This window comes from Saccostrea cucullata, unplaced genomic scaffold (assembly GCF_032062105.1).
Source record: "Saccostrea cucullata isolate Sc308-1 unplaced genomic scaffold, CSIRO_AGI_Scuc_v1 ctg1251, whole genome shotgun sequence".
In the NCBI taxonomy this organism is placed as follows: Eukaryota; Metazoa; Mollusca; class Bivalvia; order Ostreida; family Ostreidae; genus Saccostrea; species Saccostrea cuccullata.
The window spans coordinates 9,747-36,332 of NW_026925972.1; the positions used below are offsets into that span (position 1 = coordinate 9,747).

General features: G+C 33.8%; 1 protein-coding gene across 1 annotated transcript; it reads left to right on the top strand.

The window, feature by feature from the left end:
* The first annotated feature begins 298 nt into the window (after positions 1-298).
* On the top strand, positions 299-24,519 carry LOC134270192 (organic cation transporter protein-like). The gene is made up of 10 exons (XM_062752381.1): positions 299-437; positions 13,867-14,072; positions 14,609-14,839; positions 15,046-15,248; positions 15,949-16,248; positions 16,431-16,565; positions 16,666-16,751; positions 20,002-20,119; positions 21,321-21,393; positions 23,792-24,519. Exons 1-10 carry the CDS (start codon positions 314-316, stop codon positions 23,981-23,983), a joined length of 1,668 nt encoding a protein of 555 aa, XP_062608365.1. The 5' UTR covers positions 299-313; the 3' UTR covers positions 23,984-24,519.
* The last annotated feature ends 2,067 nt before the right edge of the window (positions 24,520-26,586 follow it).

A 26,586-nucleotide genomic window follows, 5' to 3' on the forward strand; every position in this document is an offset into this window, starting at 1 on the left:
TTCAATTTATGAACGTGTAGGATTATTTTAGCTTGTAGACGAGATGTGCGAGTCTCCATACATTGATAAGATCTGAATGGAAAATATAATTATATAATTGATTTCAACACAGTCCGTAAGTCATCCCAGTCTAGGTCAAAACCGAGTAAAGGTGTTTATTATAATACTGTCCATAAGACAGGACACAACAGAATCTCTACCTTGTACACGCTGTTGTTAAATTTATTCTCTCTCACAAACTCGGACATGTTGCTGAATATATTTATAAAATCAAAGTCTGGGGCACATCAATATGGTTTAATAGTTTATAACAATGGATGTAGACAATATTTTACGGTCGTTAGGAACTTATGGGCGATATCAAGTTCTACAGTTTGCTTACAATCTGTTCTGTTTACCGATTCTGACATATCCAGTAGTCATTTATGTATTTGTTGGTGAGTACATTTATTTAAAGTGACGTCACAATATAATGTCGTAATATCACACTGTTGGGGCGTGAAAATTGTCTTTAAATTTTAATGCACACTTTTTGATATATAATTCAGTTTAAAAATATATTTATAAATTAAGTAGAATACGATGATTGTGTAACGTGCAACGCGGCCGAGCTTAGTGTTTTGTCAAATGGCTTGTATCACCAGGCGTTACACTCAGGTTCGTTAACCTGATAACTCAGGTTTTTGTTGACCAAATAAAATTACAATCAAATATATACAAATACAATAAAATATTAATACTTGATTGGACAACCACCAACAGTGGTCAACGGGTGTCTCCCGTAAGTAAATCTTCTTATCCTGCCACTCCACAATAGTGCTGCCTCTTGGCACTTCCCCCACCTTTATCTGTGGTATGCCACCTCTCTCTATAGCCAACCAGCTGCCTTATTCAGGTCTTATGTTGTGGTTATTGTAAATTCTCAGCTCTGTGCTCTTCGCAACTGTTTGCCTTATTCAGGTCTTACTACAATATATAAGACGACACACATCTGAAATCTGTACCAATCACCGTCTCCAGAGAGATATCAAAGCACTCCATTACAGCGTGTATTACTTCAGAGCAGACCCCGTAAATTTGCAATTTCATACTACTTGTATGATCTGAAAATTAATATTTTTTAGTGTTTAAGAATTAAGTGAAAACGTAGGTCTAACGTTTATACGAAACTAAACAATAACCGTTTCCGTTTCAATTGGTTGATGTTACTGAGAAATTACGTTGACTCTTAAACATGTTAAAGTAGCTATATATCGATTTTAGTAACATGACCTCGGGGAATATTTTCCTGTCTCAGGTGTGATATATATAAGAGCTACCCCACTCACAACCTGTGGATATGTGTATAATATACTTCTTTCTATCATTTCAACAGAAACCTGAAACTGAAATATAATAAGCAATTTCCTCTATCATTTCAAATCATTTCTTCATACCCCAATGAGCAATTCAATATGGCATTGAAATTAATCATAGAATTTTCCCAAAATCAACAGCATTAAAGCTTACGACTTTTCAACTTCATACACAGTCATTCCCCACGATACATTAGAGTCTAAGCTTTTTGATTTTACTGACAACTGCCCATTCAATCAAAGTACTGAAAGTACTGAAAAGCGGTTAGCATGCTTTCATCGAATATGTACAGTGTACAATAACAAAAAATGCATTGAATCATGATATTAAAGTAGGCATGCATATCTTTTTCCAGTGTCATCAGCGAAGAAGCAGACACACTGAATTTTGTAGTGCTTAACTAAATGGTATAACCAATAACATCCCAGACTGATGTCACAAATTTTTGTTTCAAAATATCAACCTGAGATTTTCAGTTTGAAAGACAGGAAGTTCAATTTCAAAAATTTCTCCCTAATTGTCTCCATTGGTGGCGTCCAAAAGTGCTCAGAACAAAAAAAAAATTATGTTGATGTTGCCTATTTAATTGGCTTTCATGCTCTATTGATTCTGAAATTAGGTAACTGTAAAGGCTACTATAGCAAACAACTCAAAAAGAAAATAAAATGATAATTCAAATTCTTTAGATTAATTGATTTGGAGTACTGTACATAGATCTTATAGCTGGCTAGTCTGAGAAAAACGGATGAACGAGCAGAGAATTGATTAATTTCAGAGAGCTTCAGTTTCGTAGGCTCACTGCGGGTCAGCAGGTGTGACCTGTCATGGGGGATGCTTACTTCTCCTAGGCACCGGAACTTTCAAGGATCCGTTTTTCTTTTGAGACCGATCACTGTTCATTCTGTATTTTGATACAGATACTGAGTACATCTGTTTATTAATATTATGAACTATTTCTCTCACAGGAAGAAAGACAAGTAAACAAGATAATAAAGTTTTAAGAAATGTACATTATTGACTTTTCATACAATCAAATGTTCGAATAAGTAAATGGTATATGACAATTATTTAAAAAAAGAGTCTTGCACGATATGTATAAACGAACATATACTGAGTATTTGGCAAATATTTTTCATGAAATATTGTAAAAAAAAAAAAAAAAAAAAAAAAAAAACGTGTGAAAAGGTAAGTTGTTGTTTGATCCATCATTACTAGTATTTTAAAAATTCAAAGGTTCACTAGAAGTCAGTGTATAACAAACAATTTCATTGTCCATTGCAAGAATTACCTAGGTATCATTGTCACTTTCTTCAATATGTCGCATAAGCAATACATTGTTTTTTTTTTTTAGTAAAAACAAGTATGCGAATTTCTATCAATATGTCTGTAAGCATCTGTATTTTTATTTTTATTTTTTCTCAAAGGCTCAAAATGATAATTAACGAATTGGATAAATTCAAATTTAAAAAGTATTTTTACAACTTATACCTTGCATAGGAATTTAGCAAACTTTCAAAAATAATCATTCATTAGATATAATTTTCAATTTGTGCTTATCGTCAAGATTTTTCATGCCTCTTTTTTCTGTGCATATTTTATATCGACTGATTTTTAGAAAAGGATCGAATGCCGATTAAATTTTTTTCTCCAATTTTTTAAAATTAATTTTAGTATTTTCAGGCCCCCATTTTATTTTTTTTTTTTTTTAAAATGTGATCGTTTAAAATCGTTTGTAATAATTAGACTGGGTACAAAATTTATCCCTGGAAACAAAGCTTTAATCATCTTTTAAATAATTTCAACTGAGAAAAAAAGGAGAAGAAAACAAACGTTTCATTATGGAAGTAATCCATACATGTAACTGTACAACTTACAGATGTATTCAGTATTTTTATATAAAGGTTTTCTTTGTGTACTAGTATTACTTAAGTTAATTAAAGGGATGCCTAAATATTTTGGAAAATGAAACTCGATCGAGAGATTCTCCGATGTTTTGCAGTCGGTAATAACCTTCAACCCCTTTAGCCAGTAATTAACCCGTCCTCCCTGTGTCCAGTAGCATAATTCGGTCAAATATTTATTGTTCATGAGGGGTGCCTTATAATTAATCACAGGCACCTGAATTTTTATCAGTAAGTCTCTAAATTAGCTAAATATCGAAACATTCTACCCCCTCTATATATAAATACACAAGGTGTCCAACGCCATTTTGACCACCTGTTCGATTCAGGCTTCAATTTAACACATAAATCGGAAATGCCTACTGGTTTTCGTGTAACATTGGGTTCAAATATGATATTTCTCGCTATACATTTCTTCCTAAAGTTTAAATCTAACGCGTTGATAATGTTATCAGCTAAACTTCATGCTGACTTCGAATTTCGTCACAGGGCCCGATCGCCATCAGCTGATGTCACGGAAATTTAATCTCGACACCAAATGCTCCTATACATAAACTTTTTTTAATACAACAATTATAAATTTATTTCATTGACAAACAAAATCAGAAAAAAATTAAAAAACCGAAAGATTATGTTGTTTTGATAGTCTTGATTTTATTTAACATATGTTATATGTGTTAGAAACAAATCATAGGTACTAGGTAGAGGCTTTGTTGAAGTTTCCGTTGTCGATAGGTAGCGCCTTATGGAAGTTTCCGGTGTCGATAAAAATCGGACACATGCCATAAAGCGGTTAGCGAAGCTAACCGCTTAATAAAAATGGAACTCGTAAATTTGCTGACTTGTAATTGTTCATTTGCAATATTTATTTTGTTAAAACAGTCTGATTGTACAACTGCACATTAAATTACTCTGAAGTTAATATTTAATAGATTCCAGAGACTCTGATTGACAATATCTATGGACCTTTGAGACCAATTTTACAGCAGTCTATTGGAATACCCATGGGTACTAATTGCGCCCTGTTATTGCCGAACCTAATTTTATATTCATAAAAAGCAGAATTTGTTCAAAATCTTATGCATGAAAAGAAGAAAACACCAGGCCTCCAACTCAGCATTTAGATATATACATGACGTACTGTCAATAACAATCTTGGTCCCGTTTTACAAAAGAACTTACGACTAAGACGAAAAACTTCAGTTGATTGTAAAATTTTGCAAAATTAATTATTCTGTTTAAAATTGCTAGAGTAAAAGTATCTTTCAACAAACCTTTTCAAAATATTAAAACCATTTTCTATTTAATGTAAAAAATAAAGTTTTAAGCAGAATTAAATTTTGTTCTCAGTTGTAAGTTCTTTTGTAAAACGGACCCCTTATGATTATTTCCATTCTTGTTTCGATACGGTATACCACAGCAAGCGTGAGATAAAATATACCACAAACTTAGTACCCTGACGCATCTGTTTCATATTCAGATATTTACGTGAAAGAGACATTAATGGTGAAATACATCTTATAACCAAGCTCTATGATAACGTGATGACAAACTTTTCCTTTGTAAACTTCCCTTACTTATGCAGCAATTTACCTCTATCACCTGCATATGGAGTTTATATCCCTCAATTGATTCAATACACACAAAAACATCTACGAGAAATTTCTAAAATGGCAATTAAGATATTGCCAAATATTTGCCTAAACATTAAGAATAACAGCAGTCTCGTTTAAAGTCACCATTTCGTAAGTTCTATGGTCGATATAATAACCGTGTCAGCAAGTACAATTTGACATTAAGTCATATGCTGACTGACGTTTTTTTTATATTTATTGTTAAGTCATTGTATAAACATCGAGTTGTTAAAGGATGTTTTCGTACTTTCCCAATCATGACAAGGAGCACACGGCGGGTGTGACTTGTCGGCAGGGGATGCTCACTCCTCAATGTAACATGATCCTACCTCTGATCATAATGCTTTGGAGGTCCATATTTATAAAATGCTCCTGATTGTTTATTGGACTTTTGATCTTGAACAATGTTCGTTTTTTCTATATACGAGGGTCATTCAAAAAGTTCGTAGACTTTTGTCCTAACTTTTTTATTTAACGTCATATTATATCCAAATATGGTACAAATATCTTAACAACAGATTCAAATAATTTGAATTAAAAAAATGGAATGTATCTTCATATTTATTAAAATTACCAAGGATTTAGAACAGGAAAAATGGGGTCACGGAGCACGGTCAAAATTGAGTAATTTACTTATTTTCACTTTATAGTGTTTACAGCCATATATATACCTCTAATAAATGGAGCTGAAACGAAATAAAATTTACTTGTTTAAATACAGTATTGCTGTATTAATTAAAATGAAATCAGGTTATGTAATATGTCTCTCCATTTAAAAGATATCAGTTTCTAAATACATATAGACTTGATTTAAAAAGCAAAAAACCATGACGTTGGAGGACGTCACGGAGCAGCAAGTAGCAATAAAATTGTACTTTACATTCGGGAACTGAAAAAATCCGTATAAAGCAGGATCTGTATGAAAAATAATCTGTGTATTTGTATTAAACGGGAAATACAAAGAGGTAGGGGCTCCATGTGCGAAAATCGGCCCCAAATTTTTCGAATTTTCAAAGCTAGTTAATAAAATCGACTTTACTTATATTTCACAGTTTACCATCATTGCATTCCACAAATAGCAAAAGTTCGGGAGATTGACTACTTATGACGTCATATTTGTGACGTAAACCTGACGTAATTTGGCAAAAATCATCAAAATCTCATAATTTTTGCCATAAATTGATTAAAAAAAAAACCTCCGCACACACCCACCAAAACAAAATTTCTTGTAAATGTTCATTATTAACAAATCTATCAACAATTGAAGTATCGTATTGGTGGAGGCCTGCGGAGCATGAAAAATCGATCGATGAACGAAAAGCTTTCCTGTCATTCCAAGTAATCAATTATCATAATTTACATCAATATAATTTCCAATAGATATGATATTGTGTTTTTATATCACCGTACATATTTTAATGTTTTAATATATCTACTAATAAATGTAAGAAATTGTTATCAATTTAGGACATGGTAGCTGAAATATGCTGTGATTTTGGGTATAATAATTCCAAATCAGTCCGAATTTTGCTACACTCACGCAGTCATTTACCTTATATACCGCTGTACCTCGCATTACACATGCACACCTGTGTCAATCCAACCTTTATTTTTAAACAGAATGGTTTGTGAATATTACATGCAGAAATAAAAAGGCATAATGTATTAATTAAACTCTAGCTTCAAGGATATCATTCATAATTTGCTACCCTTTTCGAAAATCAACTCGTATGAAAACGATGCATTGGACTTCCCATCGAAGTCGTGACGTTTTTGCCTAATCAGTTGTGAATTGTTGATGGATAAAACATAATGAATTAGGTTACGATAGAATGAACTTCCAAGAACATTATCTGCTTGATAACACCTAAAAATATACAAAGTTATGACTGCTATTGTACCCCACTCCCTACAGTTTGGTATTATCTATTTTCGACTCACGTGTACAAGACTGCAGCTGAATTAATTGCTCATTCTTCACACACAATTTATTTATATACAATGTTCTATACGTGTAATAAATCAATATTGGTTTCTTTAAATGCAACTTAAAGGGTATGTAAGCAACGTCTTCATAAAACAAAGCGAAAACTATTCCAAAGTCAAAACCGGGTTAATATCGGTCAGCGTCAGTCATGTAAATACCACCGTCCCCCCACCCCCCCTTCTTTCTACTGCGCCGATTTGTCGAAGATATCTTGTTCTATTATATGAATATGATTTTTTTGTCAACTGGGACAACTGGCTTTCATATATTAAATATACTGAATTCTGCATCTTAATAAGTATTATATAACATTCACAGTTAAAATAAAAAAGATGATTCGAAATAAAATGAATGTACCTGTAAATATTTGATCCACACACCACATTACAATTCTGCGTGTAATTAGTCTTTCATAAAAAAAAAACTTAAGTAAACAGCGCAACAATTGAACACAATTAAAACAAAATGATAGTTAATCAGCATCTGCTTTTCTGTTTATAAAAAAGAAATTAAAAAAGTAATTTGAGCGGAAATAAATTGGATGCCGTGGAACCCTCCTCGAAAACAGATAAACCTCTATGTGAAATGACTATGAAAAGTCAATCATTGAATGTGGTATAAGTGATTGTTGATTGAATGTTGTTTACATTAACCATTTGGAAATAGTTTATACTTAAAATAAAAGATAACAGTGAAATTTCAACTCACTTGTACATTACATGATATTACGAAAGCCCAGTGAGCTCATTTTCGTAGGTAAAAAAAATAAAATTTTCGCGTTATAACGCGAAACTTTCGCGAATAAACGCGTTACTTTCGCGTTATAACGCGAAACCTTCGCGATATAACGCGTAACTTTCGCGTCATAACGAGAAACTTTTGCTGTTTAACGAGACATTTGCTTTAGTCTCAACGTTGTTTTGATTTTGTCATCAATTTTATTCATTTAATACAATGATAATCAAAAGGCTATTTTGATCTTGGACTATCACAAGTTAAATTTTAAGCTTTCTTGCTATTGAATCCATCTTAACCGTCACAATTTGTCTTTCTCAACGCTGTTCAAACAATTCAAAGTTTATGCGAGTTCCAAAAGTTAAAACTTCAAGCTTATTAATTTCGGGGAAAATCACCCCTTTTCCGTTTTTTTTATGCACTCTCTAGAGAATTTGAAATAATTTTATTCTATAGAGATCAAGATTTCAGAAAATTGTCAAAATGAGGTAAATTTGTCAATTGTGTTCCACCGCATTTGTGAAAATTGGATAGCAGATTTTCATTCGTCTCCTTTACATTCACTGTGGAAATTAGATATCCTATTTTGAGGTTGCACCACGTTTTCATTCCTTTGCTTACGAAAACATTGACAATTCAAAGTGTACAAACTCTGCTGTATACTTTCATAGTTTTTATTTATGGCTAGTCCACGAACTTCTCTATAACCCAATATTGGAGACAATGAAATTATACATTGTTCATTCACTTTTGAAAAATTCGCCGACTTTTTCATGGACAAAATAGACAAAATTAGAAAATCATTGAAAACGTTCGAAAATTTTGAACCAAAACATAAAAACGTACCCTTACTTAGCGAATTTCAGGAACTTTCCCAAGCTGAAGTAACAAATTTGATCATGGAATTACAAACCAAATCTTGTGAATTGGACATTCTACCTACCAATATTCTAAAATCTTTTCTAAACGAACTTTTACCAAACATTACAAAAATTGTAAACCTTTCATTGAAGCATGGTGTATTTCCCTCAACTTGGAAGCAGGCGATTGTAAGACCCCTGTTAAAGAAAGTAGGATTGGAACTCGAGTTGTCAAATTACAGACCTGTTAGCAACCTGTCGTTTCTCTCTAAACTCATCGAAAAATCAGCCCTTTATAGACTCAATGTGCACGTGGAAAAATATGATCTACTCCCCAAAAATCAGTCTGCATACAGACGTTTTCATTCATGCGAAACAGCTCTACTACGACTTGTAAATGACCTTCTTGACGCGATGGAAAAACAAGAAGTTACTGCTTTAATTGCAATAGATCTAAGTGCTGCATTTGACACGGTAGATCACGAAATTTTGCTGAATGTACTTCAAAAACAGTATGGAATATGTGGTTCGGCATTAAAGTGGATAGATTCTTATCTGCGGCCTCGTGGCTGCACGGTGTGCGTTAACTCCGTGACATCATCGGTACGTCAACTGCAGTGCAGCGTTCCTCAGGGCAGCTGCCTGGGACCCTGGCTTTATTTAACATACGCAGGGACCTTATTTGATGTCATTCCTTCAACCATATCGGTGTATGGCTTTGCAGACGACCATACCGCAAATAAACGGTTTAACCCAACGTCAAAACGCAATGAAATTAACGCCATTCGCGAGCTAGAGGAATGTGCTATCGATATTAACAATTGGATGAATGCAAACAAGCTTAAAATGAATTCATCAAAAACAGAATTCATCCTCTTTGGAAGCAAACGGCAACTAGAAAAATGTACAACAAAATCTATAATCATTAACGAAAATGAGATCGAATCTGTTAAATGTATACGATATTTAGGTGCTTTTCTGGACGAGAACTTAAATTTTAAAGATCATGTCAACAAAAAATGCCGCACAGCTATGTTTAATTACCAAAAAATCAAATGTATTCGAAAATATTTAACGACCGAAGCAACAGAAGTCTTAGTTTTATCTTTAGTTATATCCCATTTGGACTATTGCAATGTGATTCTGTATGGTATATCGCAAGGAGAAATCGTCAAAATGCAAAGAATTCAAAATATGTGCGCAAAACTAGTTTTAAACCGCAAAAAATATGACAGTTCTAAGAAAGCCCTTTCTGATCTTCATTGGCTACCAATCAAATGCAGAATATCTTTTAAAATTCTAACATTCATGTACAATTGTTCTGTTGGCCAAGCACCGGAGTATTTAAAAGAACTGTTAACGAAAAAAACATCAAATGTCAATTTACGCTCTTCAAGAAATTCTGAAAGTCATTATAATGTTCCATTTAATAAGAGAAAAACCTTTAGTGACAGAAGTTTTAGTACCATCGGCCCCAAACTGTGGAATGAACTGCCAACCAGTGTTCAAAACTCAGGATCAATTGACATTTTCAAAAACAAATTAAAAAATTACTTCTTCAGAGACTTCAATTCCTTGTTTTAATTCTTCGTATGTATGTAGTATTATGTGTAAAAAAAAAAGGACTTTATGAATATGTATAATTTATGTGTATATGTTAATATCTTTTATTTTCTTAATGTACAACGCCATTGAATACGTTTTATGTAAAAATAGGCGTTTAATTAAATAAACAAGTTTCAAGTTTTAAGTTATGTTTCTACAGTGTATAATTTTTTGTCCAAAATGATTGATTGCTTAATTTACTAGTGGTACAGTTGAAGTAAATGTTACTGATTAAAAAACAGCTAGAAAAAATGTCAAATGGAGATTTTCCTTAAGAAATAATCAGTCTAAAGAATTTAACAATTGAAAAACATGTACAAGAAAGTAAAATTCATTTTATTAATTCAATAGTAAGATTTTTAAAATAAAATAAAATATTCTGATGACTAATCTATCCTATTCTAGCATAATATTTTTTCGCAAAATAACGCGAAAGTTACGCGTTTATTCGCGAAAGTTTCGCGTTATATCGTGAAAGTTACGCGTTTATTCGCGAAAATTTCGCGTTATAACGGGAAAGTTACGCGTTATATCTCGAAAGGTTCGCGTTATAACGCGAAAGTTACGCGTTATATCGCGAAAGGTTCGCGTTATAATGCGAAAGTTACGCGTTTATTCGCGAAAGTTTCGCGTTATATCGCGAAAGTTACGCGTTATATCGCGAAAGTTTCGCGTTATAACGCGAAAGTTACGCGTTTATTCGCGAAAGTTTCGCGTTATATCTCGAAAGTTACGCGTTTATTCGCGAAAGGTAGGCGTTATAACGCGAAAAAAATTATTTTTCTTACCTACGAAAATGAGCTCATTGGGCTTTCGTATGATATGAATAAATGGAATGTTGTATTTAAAAAGAAAATCAGAGACATTCTTTTCCAAGGATGAAAAATTTTATGTAAATCAGATAGCTATTAATTTCATATGCTGAAGCTAAGTTGTTTCAACTCGTAAGGGGGGGATTAATTGTTAATTATTGACCCCCTTTGAGAATCCTTCACTCATGGAAACACAACTTGCTCATTTGCAGATCTAAAAGGGATAGGGGTAGTTTGGTCCCCCCCCCCCCCCCCCGCCCCGGAATTTGCAGAGTTAGCAAATTCATATACTAAACCAAATAAAAGAGACTTTGAACAGTGAGGGATCTTTTTCGTGAAAAAACAACAGGGGACACCGATTTATATGATCTCATCCGAACAGTCTCAACGTCCCGCAGTTAATTTAATCCCACGACGTATCTAATGATAAGGTCTGAATAGGAAGGGGTTTGTCTTGATCACATGAAAAAATGTTATAGTTAAATGTTTACTCAAAAAAATAATGAAAAAAAAAATCACTATATATTTAAAGCAATTTGATTTCGAGGGGTCCATTTTATACCATTATTTTCGGCCGCAGTAGCGGCCGATCTATTTGTGGTTGTATTAGAGACGTTATTTTTTTAGTAGTTCAGTAAAATATTTTTTAAATGATAACACGTATAAAATCAGAAATAAAATATTTTAAAAACATCACCTATTCCCAGTCTTACGTGCTTGATTTTAATATACATTTTTTTCGGATTATCAAAATGAAAAAGGTTTAGTAATGTCCACACAACAATACGTGTATTATGTAAAACAAAAGAATAACAGGGACGATAGAATTAAGGCTGAGCATCCCCTTGCAATTATATTGATCAAGCTTAAGGAAGCATTGGACATCGATCCCGATGCAAATTACGTCACCTCCGTTTTGCACAGAATTAACACAGAATTAGTCCTTAAATACAAACACACACAACTGCCTTCCAATATCCCCTAAAACTCTATTGTAAAGAAGTAATTAGACCTGTGCATCTTTTAATATCCATATTAAGATATTAACAAGACTAGTACTTAAAAATCCTAAATGACGTTCAAAAGTCATATTTCATGGACGATATTGGGTGCAAAACACAGTTTTATGTATGACGTTATCAGGACGTTACTTGGTGAGGGACGAGCAAAACTGGCCCCTGTAAAGAAATAAAATGGAGGCTTATTACATATACTTCTGCATATCAATGGAAAGATAAAATTGTGAATTTAATAAATATCCAACTATAATACATTCATCAATTACTACTAGGGAGTATTTGACACCTGAAATATGGGGGATATTGGGTTGTTTATGTATCCATTTTCAGCATTTTTAAACCCCCCCCCCCCTGCTCAACAAAAACAGAAAAAATCTGACAAAATAAGTTATGTGCATTTCACAGAACAAGTCCTAAGGTTTTCTTTTAATGTGCTTTTAGGGTACATTTTCCACCTCTTGAAAGAGCTACATTACCTGTTAATTGACTCATGCAATTCTGCACATGTGAAAACAAGATGTTTGGGGAGTTATCTCCCCCTATTAAAAAGTCTCACAATTTTTTTTTTCTAAAAATGAATGCACATTTTTTTTCTTTAAATATTAAGAGAAGACTCTACTTTATGCAAAAAAAAAAAAAAACAAAAAAGATGCAGTTTTCATCTAGACTCCTATAAATAGCAGGAAAATCCCTACCCAGCATGCTTCTCTTTGGGAACCCCCCCCCCCCCCCCCTGGATTTTATACTAAACTGCGTTTAGCTACCATTAGAAAAATTGTTTTATTAAGAGGAATTATATACTGAACAGAAGTCTTCATATCAATTTACTGATGACCTCTATATTGCAACAAATTGAAAACATATCAACGTTTTGAAAGTGACCAAAATTGTCAAGTTTTTGAGATATTTCCTTTCTGTTATTAATGTAGTCAGAGACATATTTATGAAGAAAGTTCGTTGCTATGACAACCATCAGATTATCATCATCATACCCTGACAAAAGAAATTTAGCCGTTGTAAACTATCAAAAAAGTTTTGTTGTTCTTATCAGTATTAGTGAGTATGGTTAACTCAGTGTTCTCTGAGGAGGGTACCGAGTAACTGTGTGTGTATAACGTAATGACGCTACTTTTTAACGTTAACGTTAACTATTAACGGCGGTCAATCAATGGCTTAATTTTCTCCTTAAATTAAGTTTTTCGGACAAATTGGTGTTATTTTTAAAAAATAGACATCCACAACATATAATCAAAAAAATAAAATTTATTTTTGAGCTGGGGCCGATTTTCGCCAATGGAGCCCCTACCTCTTTTGAGTGGTAGCGAGTTTGAATCGGACGATGGATTGTCTGCAAAGAAACAGGATAATGTTTAAAAAATATTGTCGAAAGAGTTAAGAACGTCATTGAACGTGATGTGTGCTTCACTGTTGCAGAATTAATAGAGTTACATGGAAAATTAAAGAATTTGAAAACAATGACATTCTTATTCAAGTCATATTTGTACAATTGTTCGCAAACTAGGTGTTAAGTGTTATGGATATTTTTTTTTGAATGGAGAAGACGCTACAAACCGTGTTTTAAATTACGAAAATTAGTATAATTTTGACAAACTTTCTCAACGTTGTCTTTGGCATTACAATGTTGGTTAACCGTGCTCCGTAGTAACAAAACATGTTGGTCTAAATTTTGGATAATCATCAAATGGAATGAAACTTCACACTTCGACAAAATAAATGTTTATGTTTACGAAAATGTGTTGATCTATAATCTTGTAATAATTATATGACGATGAGAAGCATTGTCTACGTATTTTGAATGACCCTCGTATTTATATAATCATATCGGTTTTGCTTTTCCTCATGGATTAATTTTAAACAATGAAAGTTAGTTTTATTAAATAAAACAAATGTAAAAAATATGTAATTCAACAACGAAATACTTTTTTTTTATTTCCAGGTTACATTCCAGACTTTAAATGTAAGATACCAGAAAAACACGTGACAAATTACTACGCCGACATCAATACGTCATATAACGTCACAATCCATTCGATTCAATGTGACGTCATCTATGAGACAAACAGGTCTGGGGTTCTCACACGGGAGACTATTCCATGTCGGGATGGATACGAATATTTTGGCCAGGAGACCACTGCGTCAGAGGTACGAAACTAAGTAAACATTAAATATAGAGATAAAAACAGTAATCATGTTCCATTAAAACTATACACCTGGAGAGAAGAACAATAAAGGACTTTTAAGAACATCAGTAGTGGAATCAGGTGCCATGGAGAGAAAAGCATCTCCTGTCGACTGGTCATACTCGTCGACCATCGTGTGCTCTTCGTCATGATCGGAGAAATAGGAAAAAATCGTACACCGTTCAGTGCATTAAAAATAACTTAATAAGTACTGTAAAATCACATATTTTCTTGGGGTCAAATTTTCTTGGTTTGAGTAAAAATTCTTGGATCGTGGGGATTTCGAATTTGTGGATGAAGAATTGTTGAGTAGTTAACTTTGGTGGTGGACATGAATTCTCGGGTCTCTTCACACCTCGAAAACAACGAAAACTAACCCCCACGATAATTAGTGATTTCACAGTACATGTAAATTGTATGAAAAACGTCAGTCAGCTTTTGAATTTTTAATGATGGATTACATTCACATTATCAATACATGTATGATACAATTTTCAGTGGAATCTTGTTTGTGGAGCCGAGGGCCTAGGAAGTATGTCAACCACAATGACGGTGATTGGACAGATGATAGGAGCTGCACTGTTTCCCGCCCTGGCAGATAAATACGGTCGTCTGCTGATCTCCTACACAAACTTTATCGCCATGGCTCTGTGTTATGTGTTGGCAGCTTTTGTTCCTTGGTTCAGTGCCTTCGTCATCTTAAGATTACTAATGGGGGCCTTTGGCCAGGTAGGTCACTATAAGTCACTGTTACAATCTCTCTCGATAGAGCACTCGCTATCGGTGGTTGATTCAAACCCCGACCGCTGCATATCAAATCTGGCAAAAACAGGTAGCCATATTCCTTCGCTAAGCATTAGAAGTAAATCTAGATGTTTTTTTTTCCGGTGAGAACTCAAAGCTGCATGTGAACAAATTCTTTTCTTCCGTTTCAGGGAGCTGGATTGACGTTGGCAACCCTGCTTTTGGAGATTTTTCCCGCTGAGTCACGTGGCAATGTTGTCTCTATCGGAAGTGTAGCCTGGTCTCTCTCCATTTCTTCCATATCTCTAGTAGCCTACCTCCTCCGTAACGTATCCTGGAGATACACCATGCTGGCTGCCGGTATCATAGGCTCCCATAGCCTGGCTTCACGCTGGTATGTACCACTATATCTCTAAATCTGTCGGTATCATAGGCTCACACAGCCTGGCTACACGCTGGTATGTACCACTATATCTCTATATCAGCCGGTATAATAGGCTCACACAGCCTGGCTACACGCTGGTATGTACCACTATATCTCTATATCAGCCGGTATAATAGGCTCACACAGCCTGGCTACACGCTGGTATGTAGCAATAATTTCTAAGCTACTTGCCCTTTACTGTCTGTGTATCTGTCGGTATGAACAACTGAAATAGTCCTATCATTCATTGTATTCAACAGCCGTTCATAATAAGTTTGTAAGCTTTATTGACATCACACAACTCATTAAGTTTCTATAATATTATGTGACTGCCCATTTAATCCGGAACTTGCAAAATTGCTATACATGCAGTAGCTATAGTGTCGTCCGATATAATCAAGCACCAAAACATTTGCTACATCGTGGTATGCTTCTTGTGAAGAGAACAACCTGATCATGTTTGCCTCTGTAATTTAAGACTGAATCTTCATGATTTGCTTCGTATATTTCATTGCAACAATATGTAACTGTTTACCCAAAATGCAAGAGAAACGTATCATGCATTTACTCTCTCACTCTCTCTTCCCCTCTCTCTATCTCTCTCAACTCAACCTCAACCATTTTGTTTAACATTTCTAACATATCATATATCTCACTCAATTTTCTCCAGGATCCTTCAAGAATCTCCTCGATGGCTTGTAGCAAATGGTAGATACGAGGAGGCAAAACAATGGATAAAACGAGCTGCCAAGTGGAACAAAATAGATCCTTCTATTATAATAGACGAGTTTGACTCTGAATTACAGAGTAGTGAATTACAGTTGCTTGTAGATGAAACCACTGTGTATAACAAACCCGGGACAAACGATGAACAGACCGGGAAAAAGAGAAAGGAGGAGAGGTTGTCTGTTTTGGATATTTTCAGGCATAAACACATTCTACTGACGTCCGTCATAGTGTGGATAGTATGGTAATAATCTGTTTATTTTCAATTTGTACAAGATCTATTATGACGTCATAATCAGATTTAAATTCCATAATATAATTGAACAAGATAAGTGATCCATATGAAATATCTTTCTTGCTATAACATTAAAACGAAAAAAAGCCTTTTCTATGAGATAAATTATTTGAATGTATCTTTCTATGAAGGTTTGTAAACAGTATCACGTATTATGGACTTTTTCTGACCTCCGGTACCATGAGTGGAAATGTGTATCTTAATTTCTTCCTAAATGGCATCGTTGAGATCCCAAGCATTTTTCTCTATTTGTTTACAATCAACAGGTATTTTCATTTATTCCAATCCACACTGATTTAAGATCGCAAAATCAAAGATTAACTGAAAAAGAATATCAAACAAAATAATGTAAAAATCTCCTTCTAGATATGGTAGGAAGAAGACCTGTGTCATGTTTCACGCCATCGCTGGTGTTAGTCTGACCTTGACTGCCGTCCTTAACTTTACAGCAGGTAAATACTAGTACTACCTTAAAGGAATGATCCGGTGTTTTGATCAAAACGCAGGGCTTCTCTTGTTTCGGTCTTTTGATCAATAAGTAAGGCTTTACTAAAGGAATGCATTTTTTTTAATTGAAGGAATTTTCTGGTACAATTTTCAACAAAAAAAAATTCTTTTTAATTAAAGTAATACTTTCCCCCTTTTATCAACACATATATTTATAAACTGTAAATGTTCCTTGACCTTTTACCACACATACTTTAGGGTTTAATTAAAAAAATGTTAAGCTTTGATGAAACCTTTTGCAAAATTGCTATACACAGTAGCTATAGGTCGTCCGATATAATCAAGCACAAAAACATTTGCTATCGTGGTATGCTTCTTGTGATGAGAACAACCTGATCATGTTTGCCTCTGTAATTTAAGACCGAATCTTTCATGTTTTTGCTTCGTATATTTCATTGCAACAACATGTAACTGTTTACCCAAAATGCAAGAGAAACGTAGCATGCATTTACTCTCTCTCTTTCTCTCTATCTCTCTCAACTCAAGCATCAACCATTTTGTTTTACATTTCTAACATATATCTCACTCAATTTTCTCCAGGATACTAAGGTTTAATTGTAGCAAATGGTAGATACGAGGAGGCAAAACAATGGATAAAACGAGCTGCCAATGGAACAAAATAGATCCTTCTTTTGATCAACACGTAGGGCTTAATTACAAAGGAATTACAGTTGCTTGTAGATGAAACCACTGTGTATAACAAACCCGGGACAAACGATGAACAGACCGGGAAAAAGAGAAAGGAGGAGAGGTTGTCTGTTTTGGATATCTTCAGGCATAAACACATTCTACTGACATCCGTCATAGTCTGGATAGTATGGTAATAATCTGTTTATTTTCAATTTGTACAAGATCAATTATGACGTCATAATCAGATTTTAATTCCATAATATAAAATTTTGAACAAGATAAGTGATCCATATGAAATATATTTTTTACTGTAACATTAAAACGAAAGAAAGCCAGAGTTTTCAATGAGATTAATTATTTGAATGTATCTTTCTATTAAGGTTTGTAAAAAATCTGTGTTAATTTCAGCTGAGTGGAAATGTGTATCTTAATTTCTTCTTAAATGGCATCGTTGAGATCCCAAGCATTTTTCTCTATATGTTTACAATCAACAGGTATTTTCATTTATTACAATCCACACTTATATAAGATTGCAAAATCAAAGATTAACTGAAAAATAATATAAAAAAAAAATAAAGTAAAAATCTCCTTGTAGATATGGTAGGAAGAAGACCTGTGTCATGTTTCATGCCATCGCTGGTGTTAGTCTGACTGTGATCAAAAACTTTACGGCAGGTAAATTATACTACCTTAGGTATACCTTTACTTGTGTAAAAATTTATAATGAAATCGAAAAAACCTATAGCACATTGTACACCTATAATTCTTGTGTTAAATTTCAATTTCAAATAACTAGGTCGATGATCTCGTTTTCATGCTAGGGGCCCTGAGCATTTCTCGGGAAATACCTGAATTTTCACACTATGACCAATTTTTTCTTCCCTCACAAAATATTACAAGCAATAAAACTCTTTGAATAATGAAATATTATAGCAATGGAACAGGGTTTCTTCACATAAAGAAATGAGTAGAGTTTGGGCCATAAACGTGATAATTATTACAGAATTTCCTCTGCCATATTAATATTTTTTGCCTATTTTTAATCAAATATTGCAAAAACCTGACTGATAATAACTCTTAATTATTTATAGCCTTAGGTTACTTTTGTTACCCCCATTCTCATGGTATTAACGTTATATGGGGTCAATGATCAAATTATTCAGATTTGTTGACTGCAGTGGTTTTTGTACATGTTTTTGAATTTCTTTATTTCATAGCATTCATTTATTTGAAATAATTTATGAGCTTAAACACATATAAAATTTGCAAAATGATGTCTTCAAATACATCTTACCTTTACTTTGTGATTAATATTGCAAGAAATAGAAATTTTGGCAAAAAATGAAAAAATAAAAAAAATTAGTCTGAATTTCCTCTGCAGAGCCTTACACTGAGTTTTGTTCCTGTATATTTTCTACAACTACTTACATATAAAATTTTTAAATTGATATTGAGTTAAAACTTTTTTTTTATTTTATCCATTTAGAACAATTTTTAATTTGATATATTATACTTTACAAAATTTCCTCTCTGATTTCTGAAACCTGAATAAACGTCATCCTTAAAGGAATGACCAGGTGTTTTGATCAAAACGTAGGGCTTTACTTGTTTCGGTCATTAGATCAATTAGTAAGGCTTTACTAAAGGAATGCTCCAGTCTTTTAATTGAAGGAATGTTCTGGTTATTTGATCAACACATAGGGCTTATTTAAAGGAATGTTCCCCCTTTTAATCAACACATAGGGCTTAATTAAAGGAATGTTCCTTCCTATTAATCAATACATGGGGCTTAATTAACCCTTTGCCTATTGCGCCGTCTGTTCCGGTCGTTTGATTAATACGTAGGGCATTAATAAGAGAATGTTCTAGTCTTTTGATCAACACTTGGAAGATAATTGACGTAATATTCCGGTCTTTTGATCAATACGTAGGGCTGAATTGAAGAAATGTTCTGATCTTTTGATCAACACGTTGGGCTTAATTGAAGGAATATTCCGGTCTTTTGATCAACACGTAGGGCTTAATTAAAGGAATGTTCCGGTCTTTTGATCGATACGTAAGGCTTAATTAAAGGAATCCACCTTTTTAGCCTGTACATAGGGTTTACGGCGGGTGTGACCGGGGATGCTTACTTATCCTAGGTACCTGATCCCACCTTTACAGGGGTCTGTGTTTTCTACCCCCTCACAGATTTGTTTATGTTAATAGAATTTTTAAGATAATCATCATTAATCCTGATCACCATTTTCATAAAAGTCACAGTTCTGCCAATTTTACAGATGGAAAAAAAATAACTTGAAAAATTTGTGTTGATTTCAGCTTAAATGTATATTCTCTACGTCTGATAAGACTACATCAGTAACAGCAATTTGTCTTAATTGTTACATGTAATAGGATTGGCAATAAAACCATAATATCAAAACTAAATAAAAAACTGTACTTTATTACCTACAATGTGTTAAGAGAAATCATAAACATCGTGTGATAATCATGAAAATCCATCTTTTTAATTTCTCTATGCTAATTCATTCTTTTTTTTTTCTCTTCGATCTATTTTAACACTAGATACACCAGCGTTGAAGGGGTTGGCCTCGGCTCTGAGTTTTGCCGGAAAGTTTGGAATATCTGGTTCATTCATGACGATTTTCCTATACACACCAGAAATATATCCTACAAATTTAAGGTATGCCTTTTCTACACGTGTATTCATTCTGTAAATTTTAGGACAAAATTTGCAAATATTTAAAAAAAAATAAGATTTATATGTACTTTTACTTAGACAAAGAATCGTTGTGATTTCAGTTTGAAAAAAAGGGTCTCAGAAAAGATCCTTTTATTTGAAGTTTATGCGAAAAAGCATAGATTTTCATTTTTGCAGCTACAGCTGCATAGAACTACTAGTATGTGGATACAATAATCAACGAATTACATCAATATAAAGATCTAAGTTCACTTTATGCATAAAAAGGCCCTGTACTTATATATATCAATTACTTAACTATCACCCTCTGTCCCATTTCATATACCAAAATAGAGTAGACACTTTGAGCTTTCATTTCCTATAATAAAATTTCTTTTTGAGAATCCAGATATTGGAAAATAGGCTTTGAGAAATTATAATGTTTTTGAAATTTACAGAAATCATGCTTATTTGACCACCTTCAACAAAGAAATAAAATATGAGCACAGCCCACGATCCAAAAAATAAAACATGTTTTGTGATCTTCAGAAACAGGTCTTTCACTATCTATTTGCATATTTTGGACCAGAGGTTGTGCTCTATATTAAATATTGAAAAAAATACTTCAATTTTAGGCCATTTTCAAAGAAATTTACAGGATATGAGGAAAATGACGCATTTGATGATGTCATAATGGATTGACTAGAGGGAAAATTACGTCATGATCAATAGATACGTGGTCACCAACACTGCAAGTGATAAATAATGCATTTGCAACCTAAACTGAGCGGTTTTGATTTTTCAGAAATTCTCAGAGCCAATTTAATAAGGCCCAACGTGGCTCTTGCTCTTATGTATTTTAAGTGAGTCACGGAACTGATCTAAAGTTCTTTTAAGATTTTAATTTGTGCTCTACTGATAAAGTACAGGTTCTTTTGTTTTTTAAATGTTTCAATAATTGTTATTTTATTTAATTGACTTCCGTTCAATGTACAGTATAAAATCAACATTTTATGGTCTTTTAGTTATCCTATTTTTTTACGCACAAATATATGTATTTTTTAAGTACACTGTTGTTTGTTTTCCATTTTGTATGCTTATGCATATTTAAATGTTTAACGCACTAGAGTGTCATTTTTTAGAAAAAAAACCCTTTCATTGATTTTTCTTTTTTTTTCCTTCCTACTTGTTTCCCTTGTTTTAGAGCTTTAGGTATGGGTCTGGCATCTGCTGCGGCTAGAATAGGAGGGATGATCTCTCCTTATGCAGCCTTGTTCGTAAGTTTTTTTTAAATTAAGTCCAATTAATAATTTCATTTTACTTTCATTAATACAGACTTATGGGATATTTTTTTGTACTGGGGTTTTATAAATATTTGTTATCATCATATTTGTAATTTATGTTTAAGAAATAAGGTATCATTTTTTGAGTTTTATTAAGATGTAAAACGGGTTGGTCACGTGATCAAATTCCATAAAGTCCGAAGGGCTTTATGGAAGATTTGATCATGTGCCAACCCGTTTTACAACCAATAAAACTCAAAATTTGTGACTTATCCATACTTTAAATTTGCCTGATTGTGACTTTTAACGTGTGAAATGCGTTTTTTTTCAAACCCAAAGGCATGTATGTAATCCACTAAACGCGCGTCGACCCTTTATGACGTCACTGAGAAATTACGTCGAACGTTTCTCCATACGAACATCTATGACCTCTTGACCCCGTATATGTATTTATACACGCTTTATAACGCTTGCTTTCAGTTGTGATATATAAAGAAAAACATTTGCAAATGTAAATATATAAAGATAACGAACAACAATCCGACTACAAAGTCCATTGAAACAACACTTTCAAACGTGTAACTTGCTCTACCTACAAGCAGAGTAAAGTCGAAACTATAAAAACATCAGAAGTTGATCATACGCCATGGCGGAGTAAGCATTATTTGTGACACATTCCCTAAAAATAACTGCACTCTACTACAACTTAAATTGAGGATGATCTTCAATTTTATATCTTTGGAATGAAACCCGACCTGGGATTTTCAACAGAAAATAAAATAATGCTCACTTGGCCCCGATATTCCAATCAAAGTTCTAAAAATTGAAGGAAAAATGTTATTATTTTATAAACCTGAAATTACGTTACTTCTGTAACAATCAAAAGGACAAACTGATCCACCCCAACATAAAACTGTACTTGCTTCTGTTCAAATCCAACTCCGTGGTCATTAGTAGTACTTTTTATGAAATAGTGCCAATACTGATGTACGTGATACAAATGTAAATGAATTAATTTCGTAATATAGTTGATACCATGACCTTGTCAGCAAATGCAGTTTATCATTGAGTCAAATGCTGACTGATGTTTTTCATACTAATTGTAAGTCCATTATTTATACACTAAATTGAAGATACCGGTCACGGTAGCCTAGTGGTAGAGCGTTCGATTCGTGATCGGGAGGCCCGGGTTCGATTCTCGATCGCGGCGCCGCGTCATACCTTAGACGTAAACATAGCTATAGGTAGTGACTGTTCCTTCGCCAAGCGCTCGGCACTAGAAGTGAAAGTCACGAGTCTTTCGGATATGACCTTAAAAACGTAGGTCCCGTGTCACGGTAGGCGTTGGCATGATAAAGAACCCTCACTGCTCAATGGCCCTGAGTGCCGAGTATAGGTCTAAATTTGAAGCCCTTCACCGGCATCGGTGACGTCTCCATATGAGTGAAAAATTCTCAAGAGGGACGTTAAACAATATACAATCAATCAATCAATCTAAATTGAAGATGGATTTTTTCCGTTATTTCCCGATCATGACAAGGAGCACACAGCGGGTGTGACCGGTCGGCAAGGGATGCTCACTCCTCCATGACTCCTGATACTACCTCTGATGTTTTGAAGGTCCAGTGTTTGCTCTGCTTCTGTTTCGTATTGTTTTATGGACATTTGATCCTTAATACTGTTCGTTTTCTCCATATATTTCATGTACACTTATTTGCCTATCGTTTTTTTTGTGTGACCCATAAACAAGGAATGCTAATCAATGGCACGCGATACTGTAAAACAACTTATATTCCCGACATCTTTATTTCGCGATTTACCCAGAGCTAGTAAGCAACTTTTATTTGCTACGATTTATTTTCGCGATCAAGCCTTTTTAGAACTGTTTTAGTAGAAAAAGAGACTTTAAGGATGCGTGCGCGGCGAGAAATATTCGCGTTGACAAGGCTCTTGCGAACGTCGCGAAAATTTCTCGCTCGCGAATAAAAGTTTGTTTACAGTATCTACTGATGTTTTCAAAGGTTCGTATTTACTCTGTTTTCTATTTGTTCTTGCTTTAATGGACGTTTGAGCTTGATTTCACTTCGTTATCTTTACGTTTCATACATTAGCTTTCGTACCTTATTTCAATAAAATAAAGACGTGTTTGTGAAACACTGATGCCCCGTGTTTGTAACTTATAGCAAAAGTTCAAATCTTTTCAAATACAAATCAAGTACGTTTGGAGAAGTAAAGGCTTCTCACAAGAAATACACTTGTGAAATAGCACTCGCACTAACTGTTTAAAGGTTATGACCAAACTTAATGTTTTTTTTAAAAAGTAAATCAAACTTCAAGGTTATACTTTATTGATACCTTAATAATAATTATATAAGCCCTATTTATCATATAGGGCGCCTATATCCCATGGGGTCCAGGTGTGGTGTTTGGCTCTCTGTCACTCGTGGTAACAGTTCTGTTTCTATGGTTACCCGAAACAACTGGGAAGGAACTGCCAGATACCCTAGAAGAAGCCAAGAATTTCTATGTACTGAAGGACAACAAGAAAAAGACCACAATGAATGCTTTAAACGGAGATTTCTAGCAAAAAATTGACAAGACTCTACACGTTTCTAATTGTAAATTACAAAAGTGTACACATTATACAGGAGAAACGAGCTTTTTTGTATTTATCATACATCATAGTCAATATGCATTCCTAATGAAGAGAAGAGGTGACCTTCCATGTTTGACATCGTATTCGTAGGTTTTGGTTATTTGAAGCAGAAGATAAAATGTTCATTTTTTGAACGAACGCACCGTAACAATAGCTTATTCGATTAAGCGGTTGTTCTGTTGCATGTTGGAGAGAGGATTGATATTTAAAAGAAAATCTCATATCACTTCCTACAAAACTTTCGGAAAACGTGAGGTAGATCCAGCATCTGACCCTTGTCATTTGGTTTGAAATCCAAAATGAAACACCGGTGCATGTTTGGTCACGATAGAGCATATAGTTACATAAGAATTAGATCCCCTCCATAACCTTTATGCTTTTCACTTATCAAGACTAGAAAGTTCAAAATGGAGGCACGTGTCACCTGCACGTTGTAGATTCATTAAAGATGTAAATAAATCTAAGAGTGGTTACCTTCTTATAAATACTATTTGCATGATTATTCGTGTATTTTCCTGCAAAGAAACAATGAATATTATAAAACTGCAAAAGAATCTTACAGTTCAAAACAATCTTTTTCCCTAACCCTCAGATGAATAAATGAATTGAAGTTTTAATATTAGAGATAACTATTTATTCTCATATCATTAATATATGTTAACAACAATACTTCAAAAGATATTTCAGTCTGTCTCTACTGCAATTGTAGGTCTACACGATCAATTATGGAATAAGTATATTCATAGTATTTTAATATTTACATTTTCAAAGTAATGTTTGTTTCCAACAGTCCTCCAACACATTTCAGTTTATCTTCACTGCAACAGTCAGTCTACATTGTGGAGTACAGATCCAATGCATTTCAAAATATTTGACAATAAGTCTGTGTGGTAACAGAATATCAAAGTGCAGTATAATGAGTTCATAAACATATATAAATTCTAATAATGATCAAAATCCCGCCTCTCGGGGGGAATGGTTTGTAAAGTAGGTCTGACGTCAAGGTCGAGTGTAATACTTGAATTTTTTTTCATAATTTATTATGACAAATGGTGCACATATACTTAATTGCAGGGACACATTTCTTACCTGAAAAAACATATATATTTGTTTTATATCGGCACTATGAACTATCTTGAAAAGTAGGTCAAGTCCAAGCTCAGGAGGTCTGTAGCTCTAGTAATTTACAAAAGTTATAGTGCCAAGCAACAATGTGTAAAATTTCCAATTATCTCTTACAGTTCTTGAGATATAATGTGTGACAGACGGACGGACAGATAGACTGCATATAAAGTGATCCCTAAGTACCGCTTTGAATACTGTGCGTTATCTTCATACCCTTCACTTGCTGACACGGTCATTGTATTGACCATAGAACTTACAAAACTTATACCATATCTTTCTTCTGACTCATGTGTATACACTGTACCAAGTTTTCTCTGTTACTTAGCTAAATATCTCTCCTTCGAAAATAATTATTCAATCATATCCAGCGTATTCATGTTGTTTTGTCAAGGTTTAGGAAATATAAGTATTATTTTAAAAGGACAGGAAACTCAAGTGGAGTGCTGTTTGAACGTTGTTCTTAAGCGTCGGGAATGAGAAACTTTGGTTGATTAATTTATCTTTAATTATTATTACTGTGGTTTCATTAATATTCGTGGGCATCAATTTTCGTGGATTTAGTAAAATTCACAGTTTCGTGGATACGTAAATTCGTGGATAATGGTCCTAACAGAGAATTTTTTTCTATCTTTTCATTTTTTCTTTCGTCGTTATGATTTGAACGGATCATTGTGCCATTTACAATGTTAGGGTACGTTGATATTGTTACGTTTCACGAAGTGTACCTGTGAAATTCGGGTTAATTCTTGTTTACAAGTTTGGAATATATGGAACTTGAACCCGATGTTTATAAACTCCGTAAATAATTGTCAATGAACAGTTAACGAAAGAAATGAACAATAATTGATTTAATGACTTTATTAATTTAACATGTATAATTTAATGAGAAAGTGATGTATTTTGTATGTTTTATATGGGTACAACGTTATTAATTTAGTAGGTAATTTTGTTGGCTAAAACCCGCTAACTTATTGATTGTGACGTAATATAGGTATCTGATTGTCTCTTACGTCATCATAACAACTTTTGTCTATATAAACCAGCTGTTTTGGGTTTAGACTTCAGTCGGCTGTGGGGAGCGACTCGGAGCACACAGCCTTCCCTGGTAAGGGAAAAGTGACCTAAGTCACTTTGGGGAACGACTCCGTATACTTCGGTTATAAGACGGTACCAAGTCTATGTATACGAAACCATTAAGGGGACCAAGTTAGTAGGAACGTCCTGTATTGACCATCGGTTGGTCACCTTTTTCTTAACCAAATAACGTTGTACCAACCAAGTTACAGTGTACCATTTTGTGTGTTTATAAGTGAACCATTTGATCGTCTTAATAAATGTTATAAACTTTAAACAAGTGTTATTCCTAACAAACATTATTTAAAGTGACCAAAAATTGGTCATTACGT

What these genes read in the sequence shown, in the direction of transcription:
- LOC134270192 (XM_062752381.1), top strand. Translation starts at nt 314, where the DNA reads ATGGATGTAGACAATATTTTACGGTCGTTAGGAACTTATGGGCGATAT. An exon ending in TAATGGGGGCCTTTGGCCAG is followed by an intron (nt 14,840 to 15,045) that starts GTAGGTCACTAT and finishes CTTCCGTTTCAG; the next exon opens with GGAGCTGGATTGACGTTGGC. An exon ending in CTCCTTATGCAGCCTTGTTC is followed by an intron (nt 21,394 to 23,791) that starts GTAAGTTTTTTT and finishes TTTATCATATAG; the next exon opens with GGCGCCTATATCCCATGGGG.